The 26,047-nt window shown below is 36.7% G+C and overlaps 1 protein-coding gene across 1 annotated transcript in view; it reads right to left on the bottom strand.

Annotated features, from left to right (window-relative positions):
• Window positions 1-23,106, bottom strand: part of LOC136237733 (uncharacterized) — a 37,494-nt gene extending 14,388 nt beyond the window's left edge. Inside the window, exons 1-8 of the mRNA XM_066027947.1 lie at window positions 22,998-23,106; window positions 10,362-10,547; window positions 8,890-9,333; window positions 7,886-8,040; window positions 7,531-7,646; window positions 6,628-6,750; window positions 6,424-6,572; window positions 4,981-5,069 (exon numbers count right to left, since the gene is read on the bottom strand). Coding sequence (XP_065884019.1) covers window positions 4,981-5,069; window positions 6,424-6,572; window positions 6,628-6,750; window positions 7,531-7,646; window positions 7,886-8,040; window positions 8,890-9,333; window positions 10,362-10,509 — 1,224 coding nt within the window. The 5' untranslated portion in view covers window positions 10,510-10,547; window positions 22,998-23,106. The remainder of the gene's footprint in view (window positions 1-4,980; window positions 5,070-6,423; window positions 6,573-6,627; window positions 6,751-7,530; window positions 7,647-7,885; window positions 8,041-8,889; window positions 9,334-10,361; window positions 10,548-22,997) is intronic.
• Window positions 23,107-26,047: the final 2,941 nt, after the last annotated feature.

Here is a 26,047-nt window from a genome sequence, read left to right as displayed (position 1 = left end):
TCATCTAAGTACATGCCTGGTCACTGTTTTGCTATTACAACGCTTACCAATCATGCAACAAACAATCACAGTGTTGAGTCCTGAGAAGCAGCAATAAGATGAACCAAATACTACATAAAACAACCAGCCAACTTTACAAGCCATTGAAATCTGGACTAATCTTGGTAGGGTCAATTATCATAATGTTTGTGGGCATACGTACTGTACCTTGTTGTCTGAGTTGTTAACAGATGTCACATCACCATGGGTAACCAAGCATGGCCAGTGATTATCAGCAGTTTTTAAGTCTGTGTTCAGTAATTAAAACAAAGGTCCCTGTTTGATACCTTCAATCTATAGCTACACTTAGTTATATCAGTGAATCAGATTGGTATCATATTAGTGTCAAAATAATTCATCTCATATCAGATTGATATCAGATTGGTCAAGATATCTTATATTGGTATAGATTATCTAATTTTGTTGGTCAGTTTCTGGTAGCAGTGCAATTTGTGTGACTTTTTGATGATAACAAGATTGTTTAATGCTCTGGAGCACAGGAAGGTTACAGCAGCAACTGCACCATGGGTCAGCAATGATCAGGACTAGTTGTGTGTAAAATATGGTTAAACTGAAGCTACATGTGTAATTAGCCATATTTAAGGTGAAAATCAGCAAAAAGATGCAAATGTAAATGAAAGTAATTTCATGCAGATTTGAATTTCAACCATGTGATCACTGAATTGTTATTTTCATTTACTGTGCCAACTGCTTAGCATCAATAAGTTTCTTGTCCTTGCTATTTTTTCTATCATTCTGGTCTTTTGGCACCTCATTGGAGCCACTCCAGCTTGACAAGCATACTGTTGCATACCTGACTTTTTATTCTAAGACTGCAGGTACAGATTCCCAAACCTATGTATGTACATAGGCAGTATCAGATAACTAGAATACTTTGCAAACTTCTTCATCTTTGATATTTAGGAAGTAGTTTTCAGTGTTGACAATTTAACTAGTCTATACAAAGTAAATTATATGTTTCTGGTCCTACCAATTTCCTAAAATTGAACAGGTGACCAGGCTTGCTTTTTGATGTGGTACACTATACATTTGACATAGCAGTACATGGAATTATAGGGAAAACCAAAGTTAATGCATAAAGTTAGTGCATCTTTATAAGAAAAGAGTGTTTACAAGACATGAAAACAACAGATATATTGTACTTTGCGTGGGAGGATCAAAGTGATGCCACGTATCATATTGTCCATACAGTACTAATCAACTGCATAACTGTACTGTATGAGTCATACAGTACAGTTATGCAGCTAATTGGGCAAATACAGTACAGTTATGCGGAGAATTTATTTAAGGAATGGTACGTAAACAACACACTGTAAATCGCTAAAACCAGCCAAACTGATCCTACGAGTTGATTCTACGGCTACGAATAGATTGTATAAATACTTACTGATCATCTGATCATGAAGCTTTTTAAACACGACTCCACTAAGACCACACGATTGATCACATGTGTGACATTGTAAATCACTAAAACTAGCCAAACCTATCCTATTAGTTTGTTCTACAACTAGAAATAGATTAGTTAAACACTTAGTGATATCGTGATCACCGAAAATCGCAGCAGTTTGAGAACTAGAGAAAATCGCTCTGAGCCAGACGACCAGGAAGTGCAATATAACACTTAAAGCACTGCCTATGCTTGTGTGTATGAAAAATACAGCACTCGGGGGATGTCTCGAGGCAAATACAGCACTCAGCTTCGCCTTGTTCTTTATTAGCCTCTCGAGGTTGCTGTATTTTCATACACACGGGAGGCGGTGCTATAACTCTAACTTAATGTACTTTGGGTGAAAAGATCAAAGTGAAAAGTGTACTTTTAATTCCTTATTGTACACCTGGCTGCACACTTCAAAGCTGGCAGGGTGCTGTATTTGTTTCAGCTGTGCTGTATTTGCCCAAGTGTGCTATATTTTCCCTTTGATCCCAATACTGTTGAAACAGTAAACAAGTTGACCAAAGCATGACCAATGCTAGACACATTATCGCATTCCTTTCACCAAACCACTGCAATGTTATGAAGCCATTTAACAATTATGATGTATCATAAGCACATAGAACAATGCCATGACCTAAACACAAGTGCATGCCCTTGTGCTATTTTTTTTTCCATATTGCACTCGCAGCAGTGCTTTAACTAGTATATAAAATATTTCTGGTATATTGAAAATTATTAATTCAAGCAATCCAAGCAATAAAAAGTAGTGAAACAAGAAATAAATGATGGTATTACAGCATAGCTCTGTGAAAAAATCCCTATATTGGCATGCTATACCATAGCATAACTAGACTAACACTGATACCAGGGCCCAGTGCTATAGTCTGAGCACAAAAAAAAAGGTCACTAGCTACCTGCTAGGCACTAGCTACCTGCTGGCAATGGATGGCAGCCTCCTATTATATCACTGACACTATTGTTGTAACTAAATAGTAGTTGGCTACACTGTGTCTCTGAACACTGTGACTGCTTTATAACAGTATTTCAATTGTTTGTGTGTGTGTGTTGACACCCGGGCCCAGGCCCAGGTAAGCCCGGGTTTACTGACTATAACAATTACTTTGTTCAATGTCAAAGTAGGGATTTTTCCACCGAACTATGTTGTAATACCATCATTCATTTCTTGTTTCACCACTTTTTATAACTTGGATTCCTACTTCATTTTGAAATTAATAATTTTTAATTACACTAGTTTTTTGTTATAGCATACAGCTATACACACATGACTGTTCTATTGGGGCGACTGCTCTACTAGAGTATCTCAAGTCAGCCTTTCACCTACCTGGAGCATGCCACTATTTTATTGTTCACTGTCTCAGTGCAAGCATCATAAGTAAGCTAGACTAATAATAACAGGGTATGGTTGATGTGATCGCATAAATAGATTGTTCAGAGAAGTGGTCTCCACACCAGGTCACTATCAATCCTTTAATGGGTGTGGCCTTGTGAAATTACAGGTATATACCAAGTATAAGTGCTTTAAATAATTTTGTGGTATCTAAAATTTTAATATGCTGCTCAAGGAAAGTGCTGATATGGTAAATTAATGCCTCGATATGATTTCATTGCATGAAGAGGAGGATGAACAGCCTGATTGAAGATAAAAGGAAAGATAAGATTCAAAGGGCACATACTCATCAGAACCTAAAAATGCACATGCCACTGGTGAGTTTGCTATTGTGGCATAAAATAGTGGCTGTGCATTGCTTCATTTGGCCTCCAGCCATGTAACTGGATCAGGCAAGCAGGCAGGTAGACAGACAGACAGACAGACAGACAGACAAAAATTTAAGTCTAGGTGATTTTATTTAATTCTATATCCAGCCACCTGTAAGTGTTTTCTTGCTATTAATGCTGTAATTGATGTGAGATGGATACTATTTCATAAAGGTGATTTTCATCATGTGAGATGTTTCTAGGATGATTGATAAAGGTGGACTTTTAGGAGACGTACATCACTTTGGGGGCACCCATACTTAAAACAGTACAGCTGTACTGTTTTGTAATTTATTGTATGGTTATTGCACAATACATTCAGCAAAAAAAATGACCAGTAAGGGAACCAGAAACATATAATTAACTTTCCATGCAGGTATGTTGAGATGCCAACTTTGGCAAATTTTAATATGCTTAATTGATACCAGTTTTGGAAAGAACAATTTTGCCAATTTTTGAAAGCACCAAATTGGCTAAGTTTGAAATTGTAATTAGAAAATCTCCCAATTTTGGAAAATATTTTTGCCAGATTTGGAAACATATAAAGCAAATGTGGTATCCTCAAAGCCTTGCCACAATCAGCAAATTACTTACTTTGCTTTTATAGCATAGCATGGTAGATTTAATTGTGGGTATCGATTTCCAGTTTGGATTTAGTTAATATAAATGGGTTAGGAATCTACTGTAAAGGTGTGCTAGTAGGTTTAGGAAAATTTACTGGTAAAATTAGGACATTCACTAGTAGAATTAGGACATTCACTAGTAGAATTAGGGCATTCGCTAATAGAATTAGAACATTCGCTAGAAGAATTAGGACATTTGCTAGTAGAATTAGGAGATTCGCTAGAAGAATTAGAACATTCACTAGTAGAATTAGGACATTCGCTAGTAGAATTAGGACATTCCCTAGTAGGATTAGGAAATTTGCTAGTAGAATTAGGGTATTCGCTAGTAGAATTAGGACATTCGCTAGTAGAATTAGGACATTTCCTAGTAGAATTAGGATATTCCCTAGTAGAATTAGGACATTTCCTAGTAGAATTAGGACATTCCCTAGTAGAATTAGGACATTCCCTAGTAGAATTAGGACATTCGCTAGTAGAATTAGGACATTTGCTGGAACGTCACTAGTAGTGTTAGTTAGGGTTAGGGGTGGGGTTTGGGTTACCTGTGAAATCAGATAAAACTAAAAGCATCTTGATATAAATTATTGCTAATAATGGAAACTTAAACCAAGTTTTAAGGCACACTATATAAGTGTGCACTTAATATTCCCAAAACTGGCAAGGTTTACAGGATGCCACATTTGGCTACTAGTGAGAGAGTTGCTAAACTTAGAAACAATTGAAGTAGCCAGTGGGAATCCTCAGGTTTCCAAATTGGTGTAACTTCTAGCACTTTTTAGTGTAAAATTGTACCCGTATATTGACATGATAATCTTTATCAAGCATTTTCCATTGATTATTCCCATTCCTGCTTTCACATAGCTTCCATCTCTTTCCTGTTTCCATAGAATTCTACTTACCCCCGCATATTTAATGTTCTGCTAGAAGAGGGGGAACTCTTTCTGCAGCAGTTTTGATCCAACGGATGCCACTTCTACATACCAAACTTTGCTGGAGAGGTTGTTGTGCATAGTGACTATTTAACAGTAACACATGTACACAAGTGCAAACAACAAATCAGATACAGCACATTCCATAGCATACCTTTTCAGACAATAAGCTACTTGTCCATGTTGTGGATAAAGTAGCTGGTGGGAAATTGCAGTGTAACCCAAAAAAGATATTCAAAGAAACTACAATAACAAAAAGTGTATAACGTATTAAAGTACTGTATATAGTCAATGCCAGCATTCAAACTATTAAATACAGACTTGCATTTACAGATATCAAGACACACGGTTGTGTGTCATGCAGCCAAGAAAGCTGGCATGCCAGGCTGTGAGTATAATTTATTTACAGGAAGAAACAAAACATGATTTTCACGCATGCATAGTTCTGTGTTCCCTTCTCAAATTGGAACCATTATTATAATACAAACATCCTCTACTTTTAGCACCCCACATATCAAATTTGAGCAAGATTGCCTAATGCAGTTGTGAAATATGAGCCTTCAAAATTCAACATTAAAAAAAATTCTTTAAATTTTTAAAAGAAATCATGTGAATTTTGCACACTTTACAGAAGCCATTATAAATAGAAAAATGCGTACCTTGATTTTCTTGAGCTTTGGAACACTTTAAGAATGTATTACAACACAATCACGTACCAAGTTTGGTGCAAATCTGATTAACTATTGTAGAGCTATAGACAATTATTTTCATTAAAAAGATCAATTTGTTGTCATTCTTTATTTATTAAAGCTTTACAGCACAAGTGCTGAAGGTCTGTAAGGCACCTGGTCCTACAGCCTGTTTAGAATTGTTACATCATACACACATACACACGCACACAGTGTTGGGAAAGTTATTATGTCAATATATTACATATTACTCTTTAATTTTGGGGCAATGTAATATTACTCCAAATAAAAGTTAACCTAATATTATCACTTTTGCTCTGACCATACACCTTTCCTTTACACCTTGCATGTTATTACTGAGCTAGCATATAGTAAACACTCCTGTAAATATAGCTACTGGCTTCTTGCACCTGTGTAGAGATGCTCATTGCTTTTACCACTTCAGCCATACCTAAACATTGCTGACAAATCACATGACCAGTTGTCTGAGGGTGTGAACTAATATGGATAATTTTATTACAGGGGATTGGGACAGTAGATTATTGCAGCCACTAAGCTGTTGAGTAACACTAATTGATTAGTAATGGACCTGGTAATGTGCTATGAATGTCGTTACACATTACTAACGAACTGTAATAGTAACACATTATGTAATAACTCATTACTTTCATTACTAATATAACGAACTATAGGTTCCTTGAAAGTAACTAAAGTTATAATTACTAATAGACTATGAATAGTAACGTGTTATATTACTTGAAATCACAAAATGTAATTACTATTAAAGTAACGCGTTACTCCCAACACTGTATACGCACGCACACACACACACACACACACACACACACACACACACACACACACACACACACACACACACACACACACACACAGAGCACATTACATACTCCATAATATCCGTGGAAAAATAGAGTTCTTAGCAACTCTAGTAGTGATCACAAACTTGGTCAACATGGATTCTGCCATATCATAAAGTAGCTTAAATATTGAACCATGACTGTTGGAATGATGGTACCACTGAACTTGAAAGTTACCCCTTAGAAAAGAAAATAATACAGTCAATATCAGTACCAATTTCTCTACGTGCATACCTTTCCACAAACGAATGCAAAGTCTCTGCAATTTGTTGTACATCTGACATTGTTTCAAAATTTTCAATACAATGATGAAAATAGACAGTAGTCGCATTTGTAATGTTGTATATACTGGAATGTCTGATGTAAAAATGATGTACATATTAGCAAGTATACATATACCATATCCCTATAAAAGTACAATGACCTAACAGTATGACACATAGTTACACATGTTTTCCCATCCCTGTAATACACCTTCCTTCACACATTTAAAGTTTAGGAACATGAAAAGGTACTGTTGTATTAACAGCATTACCATAATTAGTTTCTGAGATATATATTCTATATAGTGCATTTTTATACGATAAAAAGTAGTGAAACAAGAGACACGATGCTATTAGTACATAATGATTAGGATAATCTTCTAATGCAGCTTATAATAGATCTTATGTATATACGTATAGCTTTGATGTAATACCATCAAGTCTTTACAACTTGGATCTCTACTTCATTTTATAATATTCAATTATGCTGGTTTATTTACCTTATTGCTATTGCATAGCTATGATATACACTTGTGACCGTTCTATTAGAATATCATACACGGATGAAGTGGCCACATGAAAGTTCCTTTGCATGGGTGATGCTAGGAACCTGGTGACTGGCCCCAGGCTCCCCAAAAGGTTAAAATACTTTGCATTTTGAAAAAAGAATGTAGTGACTCCCTTTCTAGATCTCCACCATGATCAGAGGCAGCTAGACGAGATTTTTTTTCATGTCCTGCAAGTCCATTAATAATTGCATAGGCTAAGGTAAGGATTACTCGCTAAACAATATCTCTTGCTTCATTATTGCTCTGATCCTACTAGCTTATAAATCCTCATTGAAAATTAGCATAGATACAAAGTAACCACTTACGTTTTAAATCGATGAGCCAGCAAAAGGTAGAACAAAAAATTTTGTTCAAAATCTTCATCTTTAAAATCATCTAGCATTTTGATAGCTTTTTCAGGTGACTCCCTATTTGGCTGGAGCTATAGTATAAAAACATGGATTATTTGAATTCTACTGCAACCATATGGGTAAAAAATTAAAGCTAATATGTAGTTTTGATTGTCATTTATTGTATACAAGACTTAGGCCCATGCATAATAGACTTACATTGCTCTGCTATTTTAGAAAAATGCATAGGTATGCATGCACCATAACATCTCTAACACAGCTTTTGAAATCATTTAAAACCCCCAATTTTAAAACAGCAATTGTAACTAACCTCGAAGTTTTGAAAACAAGAAAATGCAAACTGAAAGTGACCTTCCTCAGCTACAATACGCCTCCTTTCTTTCCTACTTTGAAACAAATGCTTTTTAAGCTCATCATGTAGACTATAAGGAGTTGCAGCTTTCATTTTACCATGAGAAGTTTTGCCTGTATAAAGTGAAGAGGAAGAGGACATAATTCACCTAATACATCCCATTGCAGGGGTGAAATGCATATCAAATTATCTTTCATATGTCCCATGTGTTTCAAAATTTGTACAGATTCTGGTTTAGCACTGTCAAGTAATTAACATGAATTTAAATGCAATAATGGAATAAGTATGTGTGCTAGAAACTTGCTTTTATATATGGTAGTCTGCAACAATATTACAAAGCATATATACAAACTAGCGTATTTAAAATCATTAACTTAAAAAGTAGTATCAAAGTGATGAAACATGATGGTATAAGATAGCTACTTATGCGGTAGTGGAAAAAGAAATGGAATGCAAAAGAGGACAAAGGTAAGTCCATGATGAATGTATTGTGGCTGCAATGGTTGGTGATTTTTATTTTTGTTGCACCGATATTGGTGCTTTTGTGAATAAATTTAATTTTTTTATGTATGCTATATTTGACATTAGATACACAAAGACTTAGAAGACCAAAGTACTTAATTCATTGCAAAAACGTTTCTGTGGTGATTTTTAATGACAGTTTTTAGGGGTGCCATTTTATTTTTGGGGATCTACCACCACACTATATTCAAACATATCATCAATAATATTTTTTGCTAAGAGTTATCAAAACCAGCCAGCCAGACCTTTATATTAACTTCATTGAAATCTCAATATCCCCAATTTTTTTTACTTGTACCACCTACAAAAAATGTATGTTAATTATAGCTAATCAACAAACAATGTTCTAACCATTTGGACCTTCAAGGCTTGTTGTGATTTTAATTCCCTTGTGCAATATCTATGACATACGTATAACAACATAATTTGTGTGCATATACTTTTCAACTCTCTTTCTGAAGATCCAGAACGGCCAGCATCCACTTCACTCTCAACTTTCACTCTCACTTTCAGGTCTCCTTCGTTCACATTGAAAGCATCAAGGTGTATAATGTCCTCTCCATCTTCACATGACACAACATATATTGGTGGTTTCTGAGGTATTCCTTCTTTAAGAAGGTCATTTGATAAAAAATTACTGGGCAAGTAGTGGAGGATAATCAGCCCCACAATGTTAGGTTTGTTATCACAGTGCTTTTTGACCACATCTGCTAGACTTTCATCTGATTCAGTCAACTGGTAGTGGATAACGTGTTCACCAGCCACATCAGTGTCAGGTTTACAAAATGTTTTCCAAGCCAGTGGACTGAGGCTGACCCCGGGCAGGCTAGCATAAGTGAACGAATGAATCCCTTTGGACTGATTGGTTAAACAAATCTGGAGACCTAAGTAAAGATGTAGATACAGTATACATACACACATCAGTGCAGCATATCCTCACTAGCCACATTAATTTTAATGAATAAAACAAGCAGAACCTGAATTCAAGCATGGCATGGAATGCTATGGTGTATGATTGTATTTTGTGGAAATCATACAAGGTTAAAAATTTCTTGCAAATAAAGCTTCAAACACTCATCCGCAACTAAAATGTTAGGCCAATACTTGTGATCTACAGGATTGTAATTAATTCAGAAATTATTACTCACTTATAAGTAAATCATTACATTTCATATTATGAAAAGAAAAGGAAAAAATTTAGAAAAGAACAAATGTAAATTTAAAGGTTTGCATCCCAATGATGAGTGGACTCCAATTTGAGGTATTATGTGCTTACAAGTGCATGTAATTTGCATTTTCCAGTGCATGTGTAATTTATGCTTGCCTGACTGTCCTATGTTTCCCATGGCTGCACAACACGATAGTAGGAATCACAAACGCTTAAATGTAAAATGCTCCCATTGATTTTTTTTTAATTTAATAGAAGCTTTTACAGAGCAAAAGAAAAAGTACCAAGGTTCAAAGGTTTCAACTAGTGAAGGTAGATAGTCTGAAGGTCTCTGGGAATTCCCCCCCCCCCCCCCCCCCCCCCTAGGAGATTTTAAAACTTTACTGTCTTTAGGTAATTTGTGGCTACAATATGTGGTGACTGATACTTACAAGTGCTCTTTAATGTTGCCCAATCTTTTAATATGCTATGTGATGGTAGCTAGCCTAACACATGATAGCAAAACCTGTAACACTACATGGAAAAGTACATCTTGGGTCCAAGCAACATCCAACTGTGTCAGTATCACTAGCACCTGTTACGTTACAAGTGAGTCAGCAGTGAATAAACACTTATAGAAACTGATCAGAAGTGTTTCAAGTTGCTTTGAAAGCACACGATTGTACCCAAATGATTTTAGCAAGTAGTTATGAAGGAACTATGAGACTGGTTTCTTCTTCTTCTAGCATACTCTAAGCAACTAACCATTTTGACAAAGATGGCTTACAAGAGAGACATCTTGTGTGCTGCTAAAATGATCATCTATGATGTCTATTGTGTTAAGTACACCATCAATTTCACCAGACTGTGGTGTATTACTGGGAATGGATCCAGGACTGTCTTCAGCCATCATTGTGGGCTAACACAATTAGCCCAGTAGTTAACTAGAACCTATATAACAAGACAAAATATTGAAAACATAATATTATATACATAGTCAGTGTTGGGAGTAAGATGTTACGATACATATAGTAACACATTACATAATAATTATTACTTTTGTGGTAACAAACTAATATAACGAAATAAGCTATAAAAACAGGTAATACAACTCAAGTTACTTTACTTGCAACTGTAACACGTTACCTAAGTAATGAAGTTACTGTAACGAGCCTAATATACGTAATATTATTACTTTAAGTAATGAAGTTACTAATCTTGTTAGTAATCCACTGAGTAATGCCTAGCCACTACAAGGCAACAAAGCCTACTGAATGAAGCTTATTCACCAGCTTCTTACTTACAACCAAGATTTGCACATTGTCCAACAACACAATTATGTCACGTGATAAGGTGGTAGTTTCACATGTGACAGCTTAAGGCTGTGGACACAAAGTAATATAATATGTAATATTATTATAGTTACTTTATTATATGAGTAATATGTAACTGTAACTAAATAGTTCAGTTGTAAATAATATGTAATATGTAACGAGTTACATTTAAAAAGTAACTGTTCCAACACTGTACATAGTTATAATTAATATAAGTCTAAGATGCTTTAAATTGGCACTTATTAGTGAGCTGCATGCTGACTTGACTCAACTCCAAACCATTCATCATAAGTACATACACAGCTTCTAGCACATGCACACGCACATGTAAAATCTATTCTCAGTCAGTTGCAGGTGGCCACTACTACCAAGTGCACATGCAGCCTATGGAAGTTATATTTACATACATATACATACAGCACTGTAAGCAACATCTTATCATTTAGTACAATATAACTGTATAGTAGGATCACAAAGGTTTATACTTCTACATTGACCAGAAATCAGCCTCATGCTATGGCAGTATTGATAAGGTAAAACCAAGCCTTCAGTACGATCCAAAATGCTTCCTATAAGCTGTACAAATTTTTTAAAAAGTTATTGAGTAGAATTTTCTTATTACTGACCAACTAGCTAGCTGCCTTCCCGGCCTGACAAGTATAGCCTAATATAGGCTAAGAATATGAGGTTCATTTTTCACTGTTAGATGCTTTGGTATACTGCAGTACATATACAGTGCATGCATCATGGACTTTGTGTCCCATTCATTAGTAGACAGCACAATGTGCTGATATCCAGCATAGCTTTGTCTTGAAAATTCATCCATCAGTTTGAACCATGTCTCTCCAAGCAGATTGGTTGTACACTAGCTTCATGTACTGTTCTCAAAATGTAGGGCTATATATGTGTCATAGAAACAAGCAGCACATTGTTGAAATTTATGCAAAATAGATATCTGTAACTTTGAATTCGCAGCAGGTTCAAGACCATGTCCATTAGAGATCGAGTATGGAGACCACAACTCTTAACAATCTATTTAATGACCACACTCTTGTTATTGGTCAAGCTGTATTCATAATGCTAGTGCCCCCTGGTAGGTGAAAGGCTGACTGGAGATACTTTAATACAGCAGTCCAGGGGCGTAACCAGAAATTTTAAATAGGTAAGGCAGACTCCAGGGGCAGATGTAGGATTTTGCTAAGGGTAGTAGAAGTGGTAGAAGTGACCACACAGTGTGCAAAGCACACTCTGTGAAATGCAAAGTATTTCACCTTCTAGGGGCTCTGGGGGCATGCCCCCCAGGAAATTTTTAAAAATTAGGTGTTTCAAGTTTGAATCTGGAGGCAATTTTAGTCATACTATGGTAATAATTATTGCAAAGAATGTGCACTGGAAAATTAATACAATGAAATTAATACAATTATTATGTACAATAGCTGAATGTACAATAGCTTATATACCTTCTGTAACCCCCTTGGAGTTTTGAACTGTCAAAGAAGCAATTGGTTCAAGCTCAGGTGTTGACTCAGGCTGAGAAGAATGAGCAGCAGACCCTACAAGCATAAACTAGCTATTCTCTAGATTAGTTAGTTATTACTAGCCTATTATATGCAAACTAGCATTGCCGGTGTGCTTATAATGGAATACTTTGGAATTGATTATAATAAAGTTAATACCTAGAATTAACTAAACTCACCCCATAAATGTAGAATGGTCTTTTGGTGCTTCTTTTTTGGTTGTTGTGAGCATAGGCATAGCAAGATATTTTTAGATAGTGGGCTCTAGTTTAGTGTTGAAGAGCAAAAAAAAAAGGTCAAAACCTACTAAGAATGGCTGCCCTCTGCTAAATAATGTATCTCTGATAAAGCACATAAAAATCCTTATTCACAACTTCATAGTTTGCTACACTGCTTCTCTGAATACTGTGACTGCTTTATTAGAGTAACTGACTGCTCTATTAGAGTATCTCGATCTTTTTTGAATTTACAATCATAAAATCACAAGGGGGCTCCAGCTCCCCTTGCCCCCCGGGTTGCTACGCCTATGATTGTGACTCAATGTGGTCCTCACTCTGATCATCCATTTTTAGCAACAAAAAAAGAATCGCCTAACCATTCAAAAAATTCTAGTAAGTGCCAACTGTTGTTTGTAACGAAGCAGTAGCGAGGGTAATCTGCTATGGATGGATTCGTACTAATTTCCATGGTAAGTTGCACTAAATAACATATAAATTGTTGTAACATTAAGTTTCAAGTATCAAAAAGTCCACGACTATAGCTTCTCACTTCAATTATTAATATTTGGTGAGGCAGCTGCCTCACCTGCCTACATGGTAGGTACGCCCCTGCAGTCACCACAATAAAACAGTCACACATGTATAGCTTTATGCTATAAAACTATTAAATTAAAATGAAGTAGGGATCCAATCAAAAAAGTAGTGAAACAAGAGATGAATGATGGTATTTTACAGCATACAGTAGCTAGGTAGGAAAAATCTCTACTTTGGCATTGAACAAAACAATTGTTATAACATGTCAATACAGAGATTTCCCACTGTGCTACCATCATTCATTTCTTGTTTCACTACTATCATTTTGGATATCTACTTCATTTTTAAAATTATTAATCAAATGGTATGGTAGTACCGTTAAAGTAGGGATCGCCCCAAAATTTAGTGTGCTACCCAAAATTCTGCCTCTGAATAGAGACATCTTGCGTGACGAAAATCACCTTTACGGAATAGTACTATATAGTTTATATAATATAAAATACAGCATTAAAATATAACAAACACTTACAGGTGGCTGGATATAGAATATTTTTTAAATCACCAAACTCAAATTTAGTCTCACTGCCTCACTGCCTGACCACAGTTATAAGACTAGAGGCCAAACAAAGCAGCACATCTCCAACATTTTATGCCACAATATCAAACTCACCAGTGGGATGTACCTTTTGGGGTTCCAACGAGTATAGGCCCTCTGCACCTTTCCTTTTCTTTTATCTTCAATCAGGCTGCTTGTCTTCTTCTTCATTCAATGAAACCATATCAAGGCATTAATTTTCCATATCAACACTTTCTTTCAGCAGCATATTTAGATGCCGCAGAATTATTCCAGAGCTGGATTTCAGAAGTGCTTCAGTCCCAGCGCTACTATTATACCAGCTAGATATATGTAACTTCGCGATTTGGATCCTGTTTGTGATAGGCTAGTGACCACACCCATCAAATAAAGATCTAAGTGGACTAATAGCGATAAAGTATGGAGACCATACCTCTTAACAAATTTAGCTATTTACTTAACAGTAAACAAGATACCTCACATCTTATTGGTCTAACCAGCTGTACACCCCTTGACTGACTCAAGGTACACTAATACAACAGTCACTGTAATACAACAGTCATGTATGATATTCTAATAGAACAGTCACAAGTTACACTGTAGCTAGCTACAACAAAAACTAAACAAACTAGTACTTTTTAATTTAAAATGAAGCAGGGATCTATGCAACAAAAAGTAGTGAAACAAGAGATGAATGATGGTATTACAGCATAGCTCACATGCCAAAGTAGGGACTTTCCCACCGAGCTACAGTATGCTGTAATACTTTCATCCATTTCTTGTTTCACTACTTTTATTGCATAGATCCCTACTTCATTTTTAAATTAACAATTCTTTTTGAAATACTATAGTACTAGTCTATAACAGTTTTATTTAATTTGCTTCACACGTGATCCAATACAGGTCAAACCCACATAATGTGTAAATTGGGTCAGACCTGGATGACCCAGACAAACAACTCGGTTTCAACACTGATCAAAACCAAGTTAAAAGAGATGTGGAGTCATTTTTCTATGTAGATCACTTTATTAAAGACTTCTGTTACTCCTACCATTTTCTATGTCCATGTAGCAGATGTCATAAATTACCGCCCACAGCAAACTTCCAAATTCTATAAAAGTGTATCATTATAGTGCAATTAATAAGGTTGAAATGGGCAGGAGCGCAGGTTGCTCTTAGCTCCTTGGCGTAAATTAGTCAGACAATGCAGGATGCGTATAAATGCATGTCCTGATGTAACCCAGCTTCTTTCATGAACCACACCCACTTATCAGGATTACTGTCTGCAGCCACACCCATTTAATGGTAGTATTACATCCTGTAGGTATGTTACAAATGCATGTCCATAGCTGTCTGCAGGCTTATGTGGAGCCACTCTCACTAGTAATTTCTATTGTGCGAGACATGATCTAGTCTTGTGGTAGGCCAGTTTCTTCTGTAAGCTACATCCACTTTAATATCGGGAGTGTCTCATACTATTTGTGACCATATTTTGGAAAACCATACATTTGGGTACATGTAAAATTTGTGGGAATACTCAATTGAAAATTTCAGAGATTATTAATTTTTTTGTACATTTTGATAAAGCAACTATTAAGTTTTATTGCTGTGAAACTTCACACCCATAGCTTCTTTATTCTAGCAGATATACTCAATTATATCAGACCATTTAGTAGTTTCACAATGCGTGGGACACCAATAAACTTATATATAATTGGGTGATTTGTTCATTCCCAAAACCAAACATTTTCTTATCTTTAGACAATAATACAAATGATATAATTGAGGAAAAGCACAAAGAACACATGATTAAACTCTCAAGGATCTCTTTTCATTGATTTTAGATTGTAAGAATGGAGATCTTTGTCAACAAAGTGATTTGTCATCAATTTGTCACACGTGATCACTATACAGTTCTATGGTCCAAAACATAGCTATTGTTTTATTCCAGGTCACATCCGGGTCAGTGGGTCATTTGAATCAGCAGTAGTGACCCAGTTTTACCACTGGTTTTGATGGTTTATTATAGATGATTATGTCACTAATACAGTTGTGGTATAATTATCATCAAAATTATACACAAAGAGGATGCATACAAACTGGATGTGCTTATGCCAAACCTAGGAACCAACTGACCTATTTGTATCACATTAAAGTACAATAAAAATACTTTCTACTGTAGAATACTGTACATTTCACCCTATTAAAGTGTAAGGATAGCGTCCAAGGTCTCCACCAATAATGTAATTACTGAAAAGGAAGGCTCTCAACAGTGAATACAAAACAGGCTAATCCTAGTGAATGAAACTTATTTTTTAATCTAGCATAAGCAATCAACGATTGATCGACATCTATTATTGGTCAACACGATGTCTATTATCGTCATATAAAATCCAGATTCAAACATGGGATTTCAGAAAACTGAGCCGCCTAGTGCTGCTTTGTATTGTTGTACTAGCAGTTTAAATCAACTTCTATTACTTTGTACTCTTGGTGAATGACAAGAGGTTTGTTTATGACTTAGTTTGTATACGCTAGCTTGTTATTCTTGGCATGAAAATGGTATTAGTGGTGTACTAAACCTTATCTGTGTTGCTTCTTAGCACACATTGAGCCTTATACACAATGTTCAACCTAAGAAGAGACAGCCTGTAGTTATTTAAAAGGCTCTAGTGATTAGCTCTGCTGGTATAATCACCCTTTCCCATGGAATAATGTTTGTTGACACATATACATGTCTGTTTATGAGAAAGTCACTACTACAGGACTTGGAATTCGTGTCCTTGCATTGTTTTAACCATGATGGATTACTGGCTGTACAAAGACACCAATTAAGAATCATTTATATGGACAAAGAAGACAGAAAGTACCTATGAGGCTATCTAGACAACAGGAGATAAGCTGGAAGAGTGTTTGTAATTTAAAATACACTCACTTTCAGGCATCATCGACTACAGTATATACACTTGGTTTTTAGAGGTTTGAAGGTTTTTCACATGCTATCAAGTGTTGAAGATATATTGCACTGCTCAAGAGCAAGGTGTACATAGTAGATAAGAATCTATACACAGCGGGCAGAAGTTGTCGGTTATTTTTTAGCTTGTATATCATTGATTACATTGCTGTATGACAGGAAGCAAAGTAGCTACAGCTCTTAATTCCCAGTGTAACTAGGATTACTGTGCTGACATCTGTAACATCTTCGATGAAATATCAGTGCGGGTTCAATTTGTTTTAAAATGTGTTTAAAGTGTTGAAATACTGAAGTGTTTGTTTTATAAGATATTGATTCGAAAATTGTGCATAAGACTTACTTGAAATTATGGTGGAATTACAATATTATTCGTACTCGCAGACTGTTTTGTACTATATTAGGTACAGTCTTGAATTGTGTAGGAATGCCAAGCAAATACCTCAAACAGGATGATAATTGATGTAAACAAGTTAACAAACAACGTCAACTGTCGATAATCGATGTTGTACACCACGGATGCTAGTGAAGAACACCACAGATGCTAGTGAAGAACACCACTGCTTGAGGAGCTGGTACATTGTGGATACTACAGTATTAAGTTGCCTATCGCTGGATTAAACTTACATACAGGATGTGAAACCATGCCCACTGACTGATTATTTATTATAAAACTTACCTGTTTAGTTATCATATAACAGATATTTAATGCACTAGCGGGGCATTCAAAATGTAGCTCTAGGTGAATGCCTTAGTTTTAATCCAGGTCAAATCCTGGATTGCTACTGTATCCACATCAGTGGGCCATCTGAGTCAGCAATACTGGTGCGTACCCACACTACGCACACACTCACACACACAACACACACACAACACACACACACACTACACAGATGAATGTTATTATGGCCAAACCAAGTTGATTCTCATTTCTGCCTGCATGCTTTAATGTGGTCTCATATGGCCAAAATATTTTTTTATTATAGGGCCTCATGATATTCACAAAATTTTGTTATTGTATCAGCTAGTGCCATAGCTTTGATCAATGTTACAGATGTTATAATAGTCACAAGTATTTGGAATTTTAAACTAGAGTAGGGACAACATAGTACCACAATAAAAAGTACTGAAACAAGCTGGATTGGAGCAGTATCCAATTGCTATAAAACAATAATATCATGTTGTTTTATAGCAATTGGACATTACATACTACTCCAATCCAGCTTGTTTCAGTACTTTTTATTGTGGTACTATGTTGTCCCTGCATGCTCTAGTTTATAATTCCTAATTTTTCTCTTATACTTGTTTGTGAACATTTTCTGCAAGTTCATGAACACTAAACACATGCACTGTATAGTGTATAGTAGTGCAAATTAATCTAACTGGATTTTTGAAAATAGGTCTTTAACACTAGTACTCATCCATATAGGAGCTGTATATACAGTACAACTAAAATTTCGTATCCATTTAGCAATGTTGGTGCTAACTATTTACCAGATTTGATCTCTTCAATCTGTCTCAAGCTAAGAATAATAAATTGGGTGTGTATGTGGGAAGTCCCCTTTTCACAAAACAGGTCACAATATTATGCAATTATCACGGCATATAGTAGTGTTTTGTGCAGCCAAGAAAGCCACAACACACTACCACACCGTAGGCAGTGCCTGAAATTACAGTCAGATGTCAGACAATTTCTGACCATTTTTAGCATTTGTCTGACCAAATGTCATGTTGATCTGACATAATGTCAGCACCAGCTAGCTAAATTGTATCATTGTGTGTCTCTGCAGCTAGTTAGGTAGCTAGTTAGGTAGCTAGTTTTCATATCCAATACTTTGTAACTTTTGCATACAACAGTTATCATTAACACTTTGCATTTCATAAATGACAGCACTCTATACTGTGCAGATTTTGATTATGTCAGACCAAGGTGAAACATGTCTTACCATTTTTGAATTTGTTCTGACGTTTTGTCAGAACATTGTAAAGTCATAATTTCAGGCTCTGGTGAGTATATTTACAGGAAGAAACAAAATGCGGTTTTCACGCATATGTAGCTCCATGCTCCCTTCTCGAATTGGAATCATTTTTATACTGCAAACACCCTCCACCTTCAGGACCCCACATACCAAATTTGAGCAAGATTGCTTTATGCAATCGTGAAATATAAGTCTTCAAATATTGGCATTTTTTCCCCTTCATTTAGCGGGCTTGGGGGCTTAGATTCTTCTTTTCGCACACTTCACAAAAACCACTATAAAACGCAAATGTGTAGCTCAATTGTCTTGAGCTTTGGTACACTTTGAGAACATATTGCGGCAAAATCATGTACCAAGTTTGGTGCAAATCTGATTAAGTCATAGAGATATGGACAATTATTTGCGTTAAAAGGCCAACTTGTTGTCACACCTACAGGGTAAACCACTTATGGGAATAATTTTAAAGTCGGTATGCATATAGGTTAACCATCATAGCTCAAACCTTTTGTGGTTTAAAAGAAATCGCATTGACAACTACAGAGTTACAAGGCAAAAATCAAACAACTGTAAATCACGTGGTCAAAATACTCTAATAGAACAGTCACTGCCGGTAAAAAAGTGCAGCATAAAAAATGTCTGAAAAAAAGTTACTGACTAGCGTTCGAACCAGGGATCTCCATACTGAACACCCAAATCCTTAACCACTGAACCGCTGCTATTACGGCTGATCGCCTCACTTTGTTTATACTTTATAAAGGAAAATTCTAGCTAAAATCTACTCAATAGTCAAGTTCATAATTTCATAGATCTACCAATGGAAAATCTAGATTGTTCTAGAACATTCTACAAAATTATGATGAAGTACCCGTGTCGTGCAGCCAAGTGCAGCTAGTGTGGGCGTGCAACATACTCATTTTACAGAACCAGAAAATATCGTTTTTATGCATCTTCTGCAGCCTCTTTACAGGTGAGACCCGGCCTTCAATATGCAACAACTAATAATGAGGATGGAGCTCGTGTAGACATTTATGTTTCAGGATTCTGGGGAGGTAAGCAAACATCTAAAGGCGTTGTTTTAATGTCAAAGTTAAGGCTATTGCACCTTCATATCATGGTGCCCAAACGGTATCCTCACTGTAGTTTATCGACATTTTGAACGTGAGTATGAACAACAAAATTGAGATGGGTTCTTTTAAACCACTTGTATTTTGAACATTAAGGGGTAGTATGGGTCATGCTGCTCAGTGCTGTATTTTACAGAAGACTTGCTCTCCTTGTCTCTCTTCAGAAGGAAGTCATATAGTTCTGTGACGTCAGGGTGGTGGTAAGGGGTGCTAGTAACCCTGGGAATAATAATAAATAAACTAAATAAAAAAGTTTTCATGTATCCGTAGCTCCATAGTGCTTGAACAGTATAATTAACCATTTCTGCAGTGGAAGCTTCCTCAGGGTAGGGCATCTTCCATTCTCAAATTTGCCCAGCTATCATTGGGGTATACGCACCTTCAAAATTCATCTTATTTCAGTTCTTCATATAGCCACGCAGTCTTCGATGATTCCTGTAGTAAAGGGAAAATAGTTACAAGGAATTATCAAGGTCAACCATGGGCTGGTTTTGGAACTTGCAATTACAAAAAGAAGTGATATCCACACAAAAACAGCCAAGCTGTGAAAAAAGGTACGGCCTTAAAAAGCCTGGGTGAAAAAGTTGTGAAATCAAAAGGTGGCGGCCAACAAATGGCTGCAATGATGCTACTGCTATTAAAATGTACTAATGGCTGTGAATTGTTAATATTAGCATCATAGCAGCCATTTGTTGGCTGCCACCTATGATTTCACAAAATTTTTTCACCAAGGCTTTTTAAGGCCACACCTTTTTTCACAACTTGGCTGTTTTTATGCGGATAGATAATGACAGCACTATTTAGGGGTATATGCAAGTAGTCAGCAAATCTTTACAGACTAGCTAAATGTATAACACACCACATAATTATTATTGTGAAACTGTATTCACTTAGAAGTTCATCAAGTTGTCTTACTAACTTTGTTTACATGGTAATAGTAGCACTTAGCCATAGTTATATGTGACTGGACAAAACCTGGCTTCGATACACAAAGCTTCATTAGGAGATATAGCAATTTTAATTAATCATTGCGTAGACTTCCCAGTTGTGATATCTTAGTAGTAGCTAATTTACTAAAGCTAAGTTCACATCAATAAGATTATAACTAATGCACTTTAATTCACACTCTGAAAGTATTACAAACAGCACACATTTATATAGTCACACTAAGAGAATGTTCTAGAACTACAAAGGAAATTAAAAGTTACTAAAATAAGTATCAAGTACAAGAAACTAAAAATAGCTAATTTTATTCATGAACATTAGTCTACATACTTACAGATTATTGTCTCTATATAGTTCAAAGTCTACAATACCACATCAGTGCCTATAGCTGTGCAAACAATATTTGCACCAATTATTCATCTATTTACTAGCTATCACTGTGTGGGTGTATAAGTTTCTGATACCCAAAATATGCCCTGTTTTCGGCAGCTTTTTTCGAGAGGGTAATAATATCACAGGTGGTAGTAATGGGGGTGGTGGGTGGGTGGCAGTGGGTGGGCTAATATAGGAGTATAAAATGGAGCAAGACAAATGGAATCCAGAGGCCAAGCTTGGACCCTCCACAGCCCTCCATGGCCCTCAAATCACTCCAAATTGATTGAGAATACTATTGACAAGCTCTCTGCGAAGTCCCAGCTCACTACACACCATTACAACAAAGCCATGGCCATTTAATAGCGTCAATCTTCCACTCGTGGCTTTGACAGCGTCGGAAGAAAGCTGCTGCAGAAGCCAGACTTACCAGTCCTGAAGGAAATACAGAGTGGAAAATGATAGTGTAGTAGACCAGCAATCCATTTCTGGTAAAAATGTAAGTTTGATTTTGTGTGTGTGGAAGCTGGGTTATATGAAATCCGGTCACATATGTGGTTTGCTTGACACATCATGTAAAGAAACACAAAGAAGTCATGAAGGAAAGCATGCTACCAGTCTGGATAATGATGAAGTGAACAAGAGAAGCAGCTAGTGCAGGGGTGGATCTGGGGGTGGGGGAAGGGGGGCTCAAAGGGTTCCATGGAACCCCCATTGGCAGACACCTGACTGAGTTTAAATGCTGACAATTTTTTCTTCTCAATAAAACTAAAATCAGTTATGACAAATCACTTGCTTCTACTTTGTTTACAGCAATAATACATCAAATATCACTTGAAACTGTTATCTTTCTGTGATAAGTGTCTCTAAAAATAATTATCATCTTTATCTTCTAAAGCAACTGTTAAAGGCTTCAGTTGCATTTCCAAAGGCCTACGTAAATGGTACAGTAAAACATTGCTGGGGAGTCTATACCATTAAGAGTGGAGCTTTCCCTTTTAGAAGTCTGGATCCCGGCATGCCTGCATGTAGTGAACATGAGTCAGTCACAGCAAACGCTCAGGATTTGCTAAAAACAAAACACTTGTCACTGATGATATTGGACAGCTCACTCAACACTGCAACCTCTACAACACATGTCCATGGGTGTACACGTTACACAATACTATATAGCATAATGTTGACACTCCCATGGATGGAAGCCCTTCTATCAATAAAGAACCTTCAAAGATAAAGGCAACACAATAGCACACGCATTGGCTTGATTTTACTCAACCAATACTGTCATGTCGTTGTGAGGAAAAATCGAGGCAGGTTTTTGGGTGATATTTATCATGGGTCACACCCACACCTTCATTGCCCCTACTATACAGTACTATTGTACAGTATGATAACGAATAATGACTGCTTGCCCAGATTGTTTGAAACAGGGATCTAGGAATCAACTTGGTTAAAGTTTACCTATTGTATAGGACTCACAGAAGGACTACTGAGACACATGGTGCATGGACTGATTCATTGATTGTTTATTTTACTCTCAGCATTTGGACTAGCCGTACTACATACAATAATGCACACACACACACACACACACACACACACACACACACACACACACACACACACACACACACACACACACACACACACACACACACACACACACACACACACACACACACACACACACACACACACACACACACACACACACACACACACACCCACACACACACACACACACACACGACATGTACCCCGTCGGGTATGATGTCTAAAGGCGTGGCAACGCACAAGCATAATCTACAGACTACACTTAACAGTTACACTCACTGGGAGGAGCCGGATAGTACAGTCGCTGCTAGAACTTCAGACGATTCGGGTGAAAGATCGGGAAGACCACAACAACAGGAATTAAGGCTCGGGAAAGTTCAGTGACAGCGGGGATTTTTATTTTCGGGCAGGCTTAGCCGCGGGACGTAATTAGTCAAGCAGGGAAAGTTATGCGGAAACCCATTACGGTAATCGTGGGGGATTCAGGCCACAAGCCTATTATGGTGTGTGCTCGGCCAGCCAATCTACATTGTCCAGGGCACAGGCCGCACAGCTGAAAAACAGCTTCAGCTGCCGGATAGCTACTGTCTCCTTGTTTAAAATTTTAATAATAATAATTTTGACTCAGTGTAGCTAGGTCAACCAGACAGAGAATCCGTGCAGCGAGTCTTACACTCAGGTTACAGTCTTAACTGAATCGTACCGAGTAGTTAGTCAGTATGCACCTATCAATGTCATGCCCCACCCCCGGGCAATACAGGGGGTTTGATAAAGTCTAGTGTCAAATTCCCCGTACTGGGAGGGGTTTCAATAGGGGATTTGATTTAATTTTTGGTTCAGCAAACTGCCGCCGTCAAAAGCCCCAAGGGTGGGGCAAGTGTAGATGTCAAATACCGACGGAGTGGGGGTGGGGCAAGTGAAACGGGACAAATACCTAGAAAGGCTGAAAAAAAGCCAATCCCATCGCATTACAGTCCGATGGCGGCGTCCGCTCCTCCCGGGGCAACCAGACTAGGTAGCACTCCACACCATAGATTATATATTCCCTACACACACATTTTGTGGTCTGGGGGTGAGAGACTAGGTAGCTGAGTGTATTTTAGTAGAGAGCACAATCTGTGACACATGCACTTTAGTAGCTAGTAAGGTTTAATAGGTAGTACTAGAATGCGGGATATTCAAGTTTAGGCTCCAGTTCTTTGTTTATATCCATGTCCTGTAACTTCCCCAAGTTTTGAAGGAGGATATAGTAGGTGGTGAGACTATGTCAGATGGGTAATAAGGAGTTCCACTCATTAGCAACCCTCTGAGTAAAGAAATCTCCTCAGTCACAATTGTAGGCTACATGTCAGTTTATAGAGTTTCAAGTGATGGCCTCTTGTGTGGTATAGCTTCAGGGTTTAGTGTAAAAGGATTCAGGCCACTCAGAAGTCCAAAAAGATCTCCACATTTTCTTCCATAATACAAGGAGTAGATACCAAACCTTCTCTCCATTAAAATTTAGACAATGAAATGGTTACTGAACCAAAAGCTTTTTATTTTCGTGTATATGCAGAGTATTCAACTTTAGGAGACGCATCTAGTAGTTGCTCCGAGCATTTGACTTTAGGGATGCAAAAAGTAGTACAGGTCGGGTTCAGCTTTGATTTCTTCTTCTCCTTTAGGTTATGTTCTTCTTACTATATACTGAGACTACTATGTGAATAACATAACATTTATAAGATAGAGAAGTATAGGGGAGGTGGGTAACTGGCAGTGGTAACACAGTGGTTAGCACGCTTGCCTAGAGCCCCATTAGTCCAGGGTTTGAGCCCCACCTGAGTTTTGTGTTGTTGTTTATTTTCATTTAGTGACCCTTTTTTGTCTAAGTTTTACTGTCGGTTCAACAACCAGTACAGCATATTGAACCAACTTTCAGTTCAGTATCCACTGCCTTTAGATAATTGGAGGAGAAATTTGGTCGTTCTTCTCTGTACTCTCTCCAAGGTCTCAATGACTCTGGTTAGGTATGGACACCAAAGCAATCCAGTTGGGGTCTTACATAGGTCTTGTACAAAAAAATAATCAAATCATTGTAAATATCCTTTTGAGCATTCCTATTAACATGTACTGGCAGCAGCTTTAATTTAAAGATGGCCTCAATGAAGAGATGGCATGGACCACTAGGCATATATATAGCTACATGTAGCAAAGTTAATTTCACTTAATTCTACATGTGACCTGGGAGAAGTATGTAAATGTTTCCATTAATAGTATATGTAACTTGTATTATAGAGTTTTACCAATATGCATAACTCTTCTCCAGATTGAGGCTGAGAAGTCAAATTACATAGACCATTTTTGCTATTGTTTAAGTCCCTTTGAAGCTTAAGCTCTAGTATCACAAACACTTTTGTTTATTGGCCCTGGTACCAATCCTTGGGGGATTCCAGTTGAGTTACTTTAGACCACTTAGATTGGATTCCATTTAATACTACTATTTGAAATAACCATAAAGTAAATTCTTCAAGCAAATTGCCAGTCTTATTCCATAGCCTTTCAATGTCTTATAAGATTGGGCATTGAATCAAAGGCCTTAACCCTTCGTTTCCCACATTCCTTTAACCAAACAATTACACTCCTTACTTTATAACCTTATAACTCTTGTATAGTTGTAGATATCATCACCAAATTTTTAGCAGCATTTCTCTACATAATTATGCACTAGTGGTGTAAATGGGATGGTGATTGAATAATCTAATTAGAAGTATGATGTAATTAAATTTGTAAAAAAGGGGAAATAAATGTGTAAGAATTTATCACAATAGATTCACTCTGTTTATGTACAACTCTTACAAGTTTGCTGGGTAGCTACACCATTCAGGGACAAGCAGAAAAAAATTCAGCACAAAAGATTATTGTATGATGGTTTTACAAAGAAAATACTGTCGTGACGTAGATGTGGGAATATATAAGAATATATATATCAATGCCTTGTTGTACTAGATCCTTATAAGGAAATTTTTATTTCTAAAGTTTGCTTAGAGTTTACTGATCCAATAAAAATGTATGTTATTATTAAAGCTGTTCTATTCATCTAAAAATAAATATTATCATGAAGTCAAAAAATGTATGGCAACTGAAACTATTGGTGGGAAACGAAGGGTTAATACTATAATCTTAATATATCACATCAATGCCATATCCTGAGAATGCATGCATGTATACTGCTGCAGTTCAATCTTTAACAAGATTTTAAAAAAAAGATCATGTTACTATTCAACAAGTATTGCATCATTTTAGCTCTTATTACAGGGGCGTAGCCAGGATTTTTTGAAGGGGGGTTCCAA

Source organism: Dysidea avara, chromosome 11 (genome assembly GCF_963678975.1).
Source record: "Dysidea avara chromosome 11, odDysAvar1.4, whole genome shotgun sequence".
Classification (NCBI taxonomy): Eukaryota; Metazoa; Porifera; class Demospongiae; order Dictyoceratida; family Dysideidae; genus Dysidea; species Dysidea avara.
The sequence above is the reverse complement of the archived record's forward strand: the minus strand, read 5'-3'. Positions and strand labels throughout refer to the sequence as shown.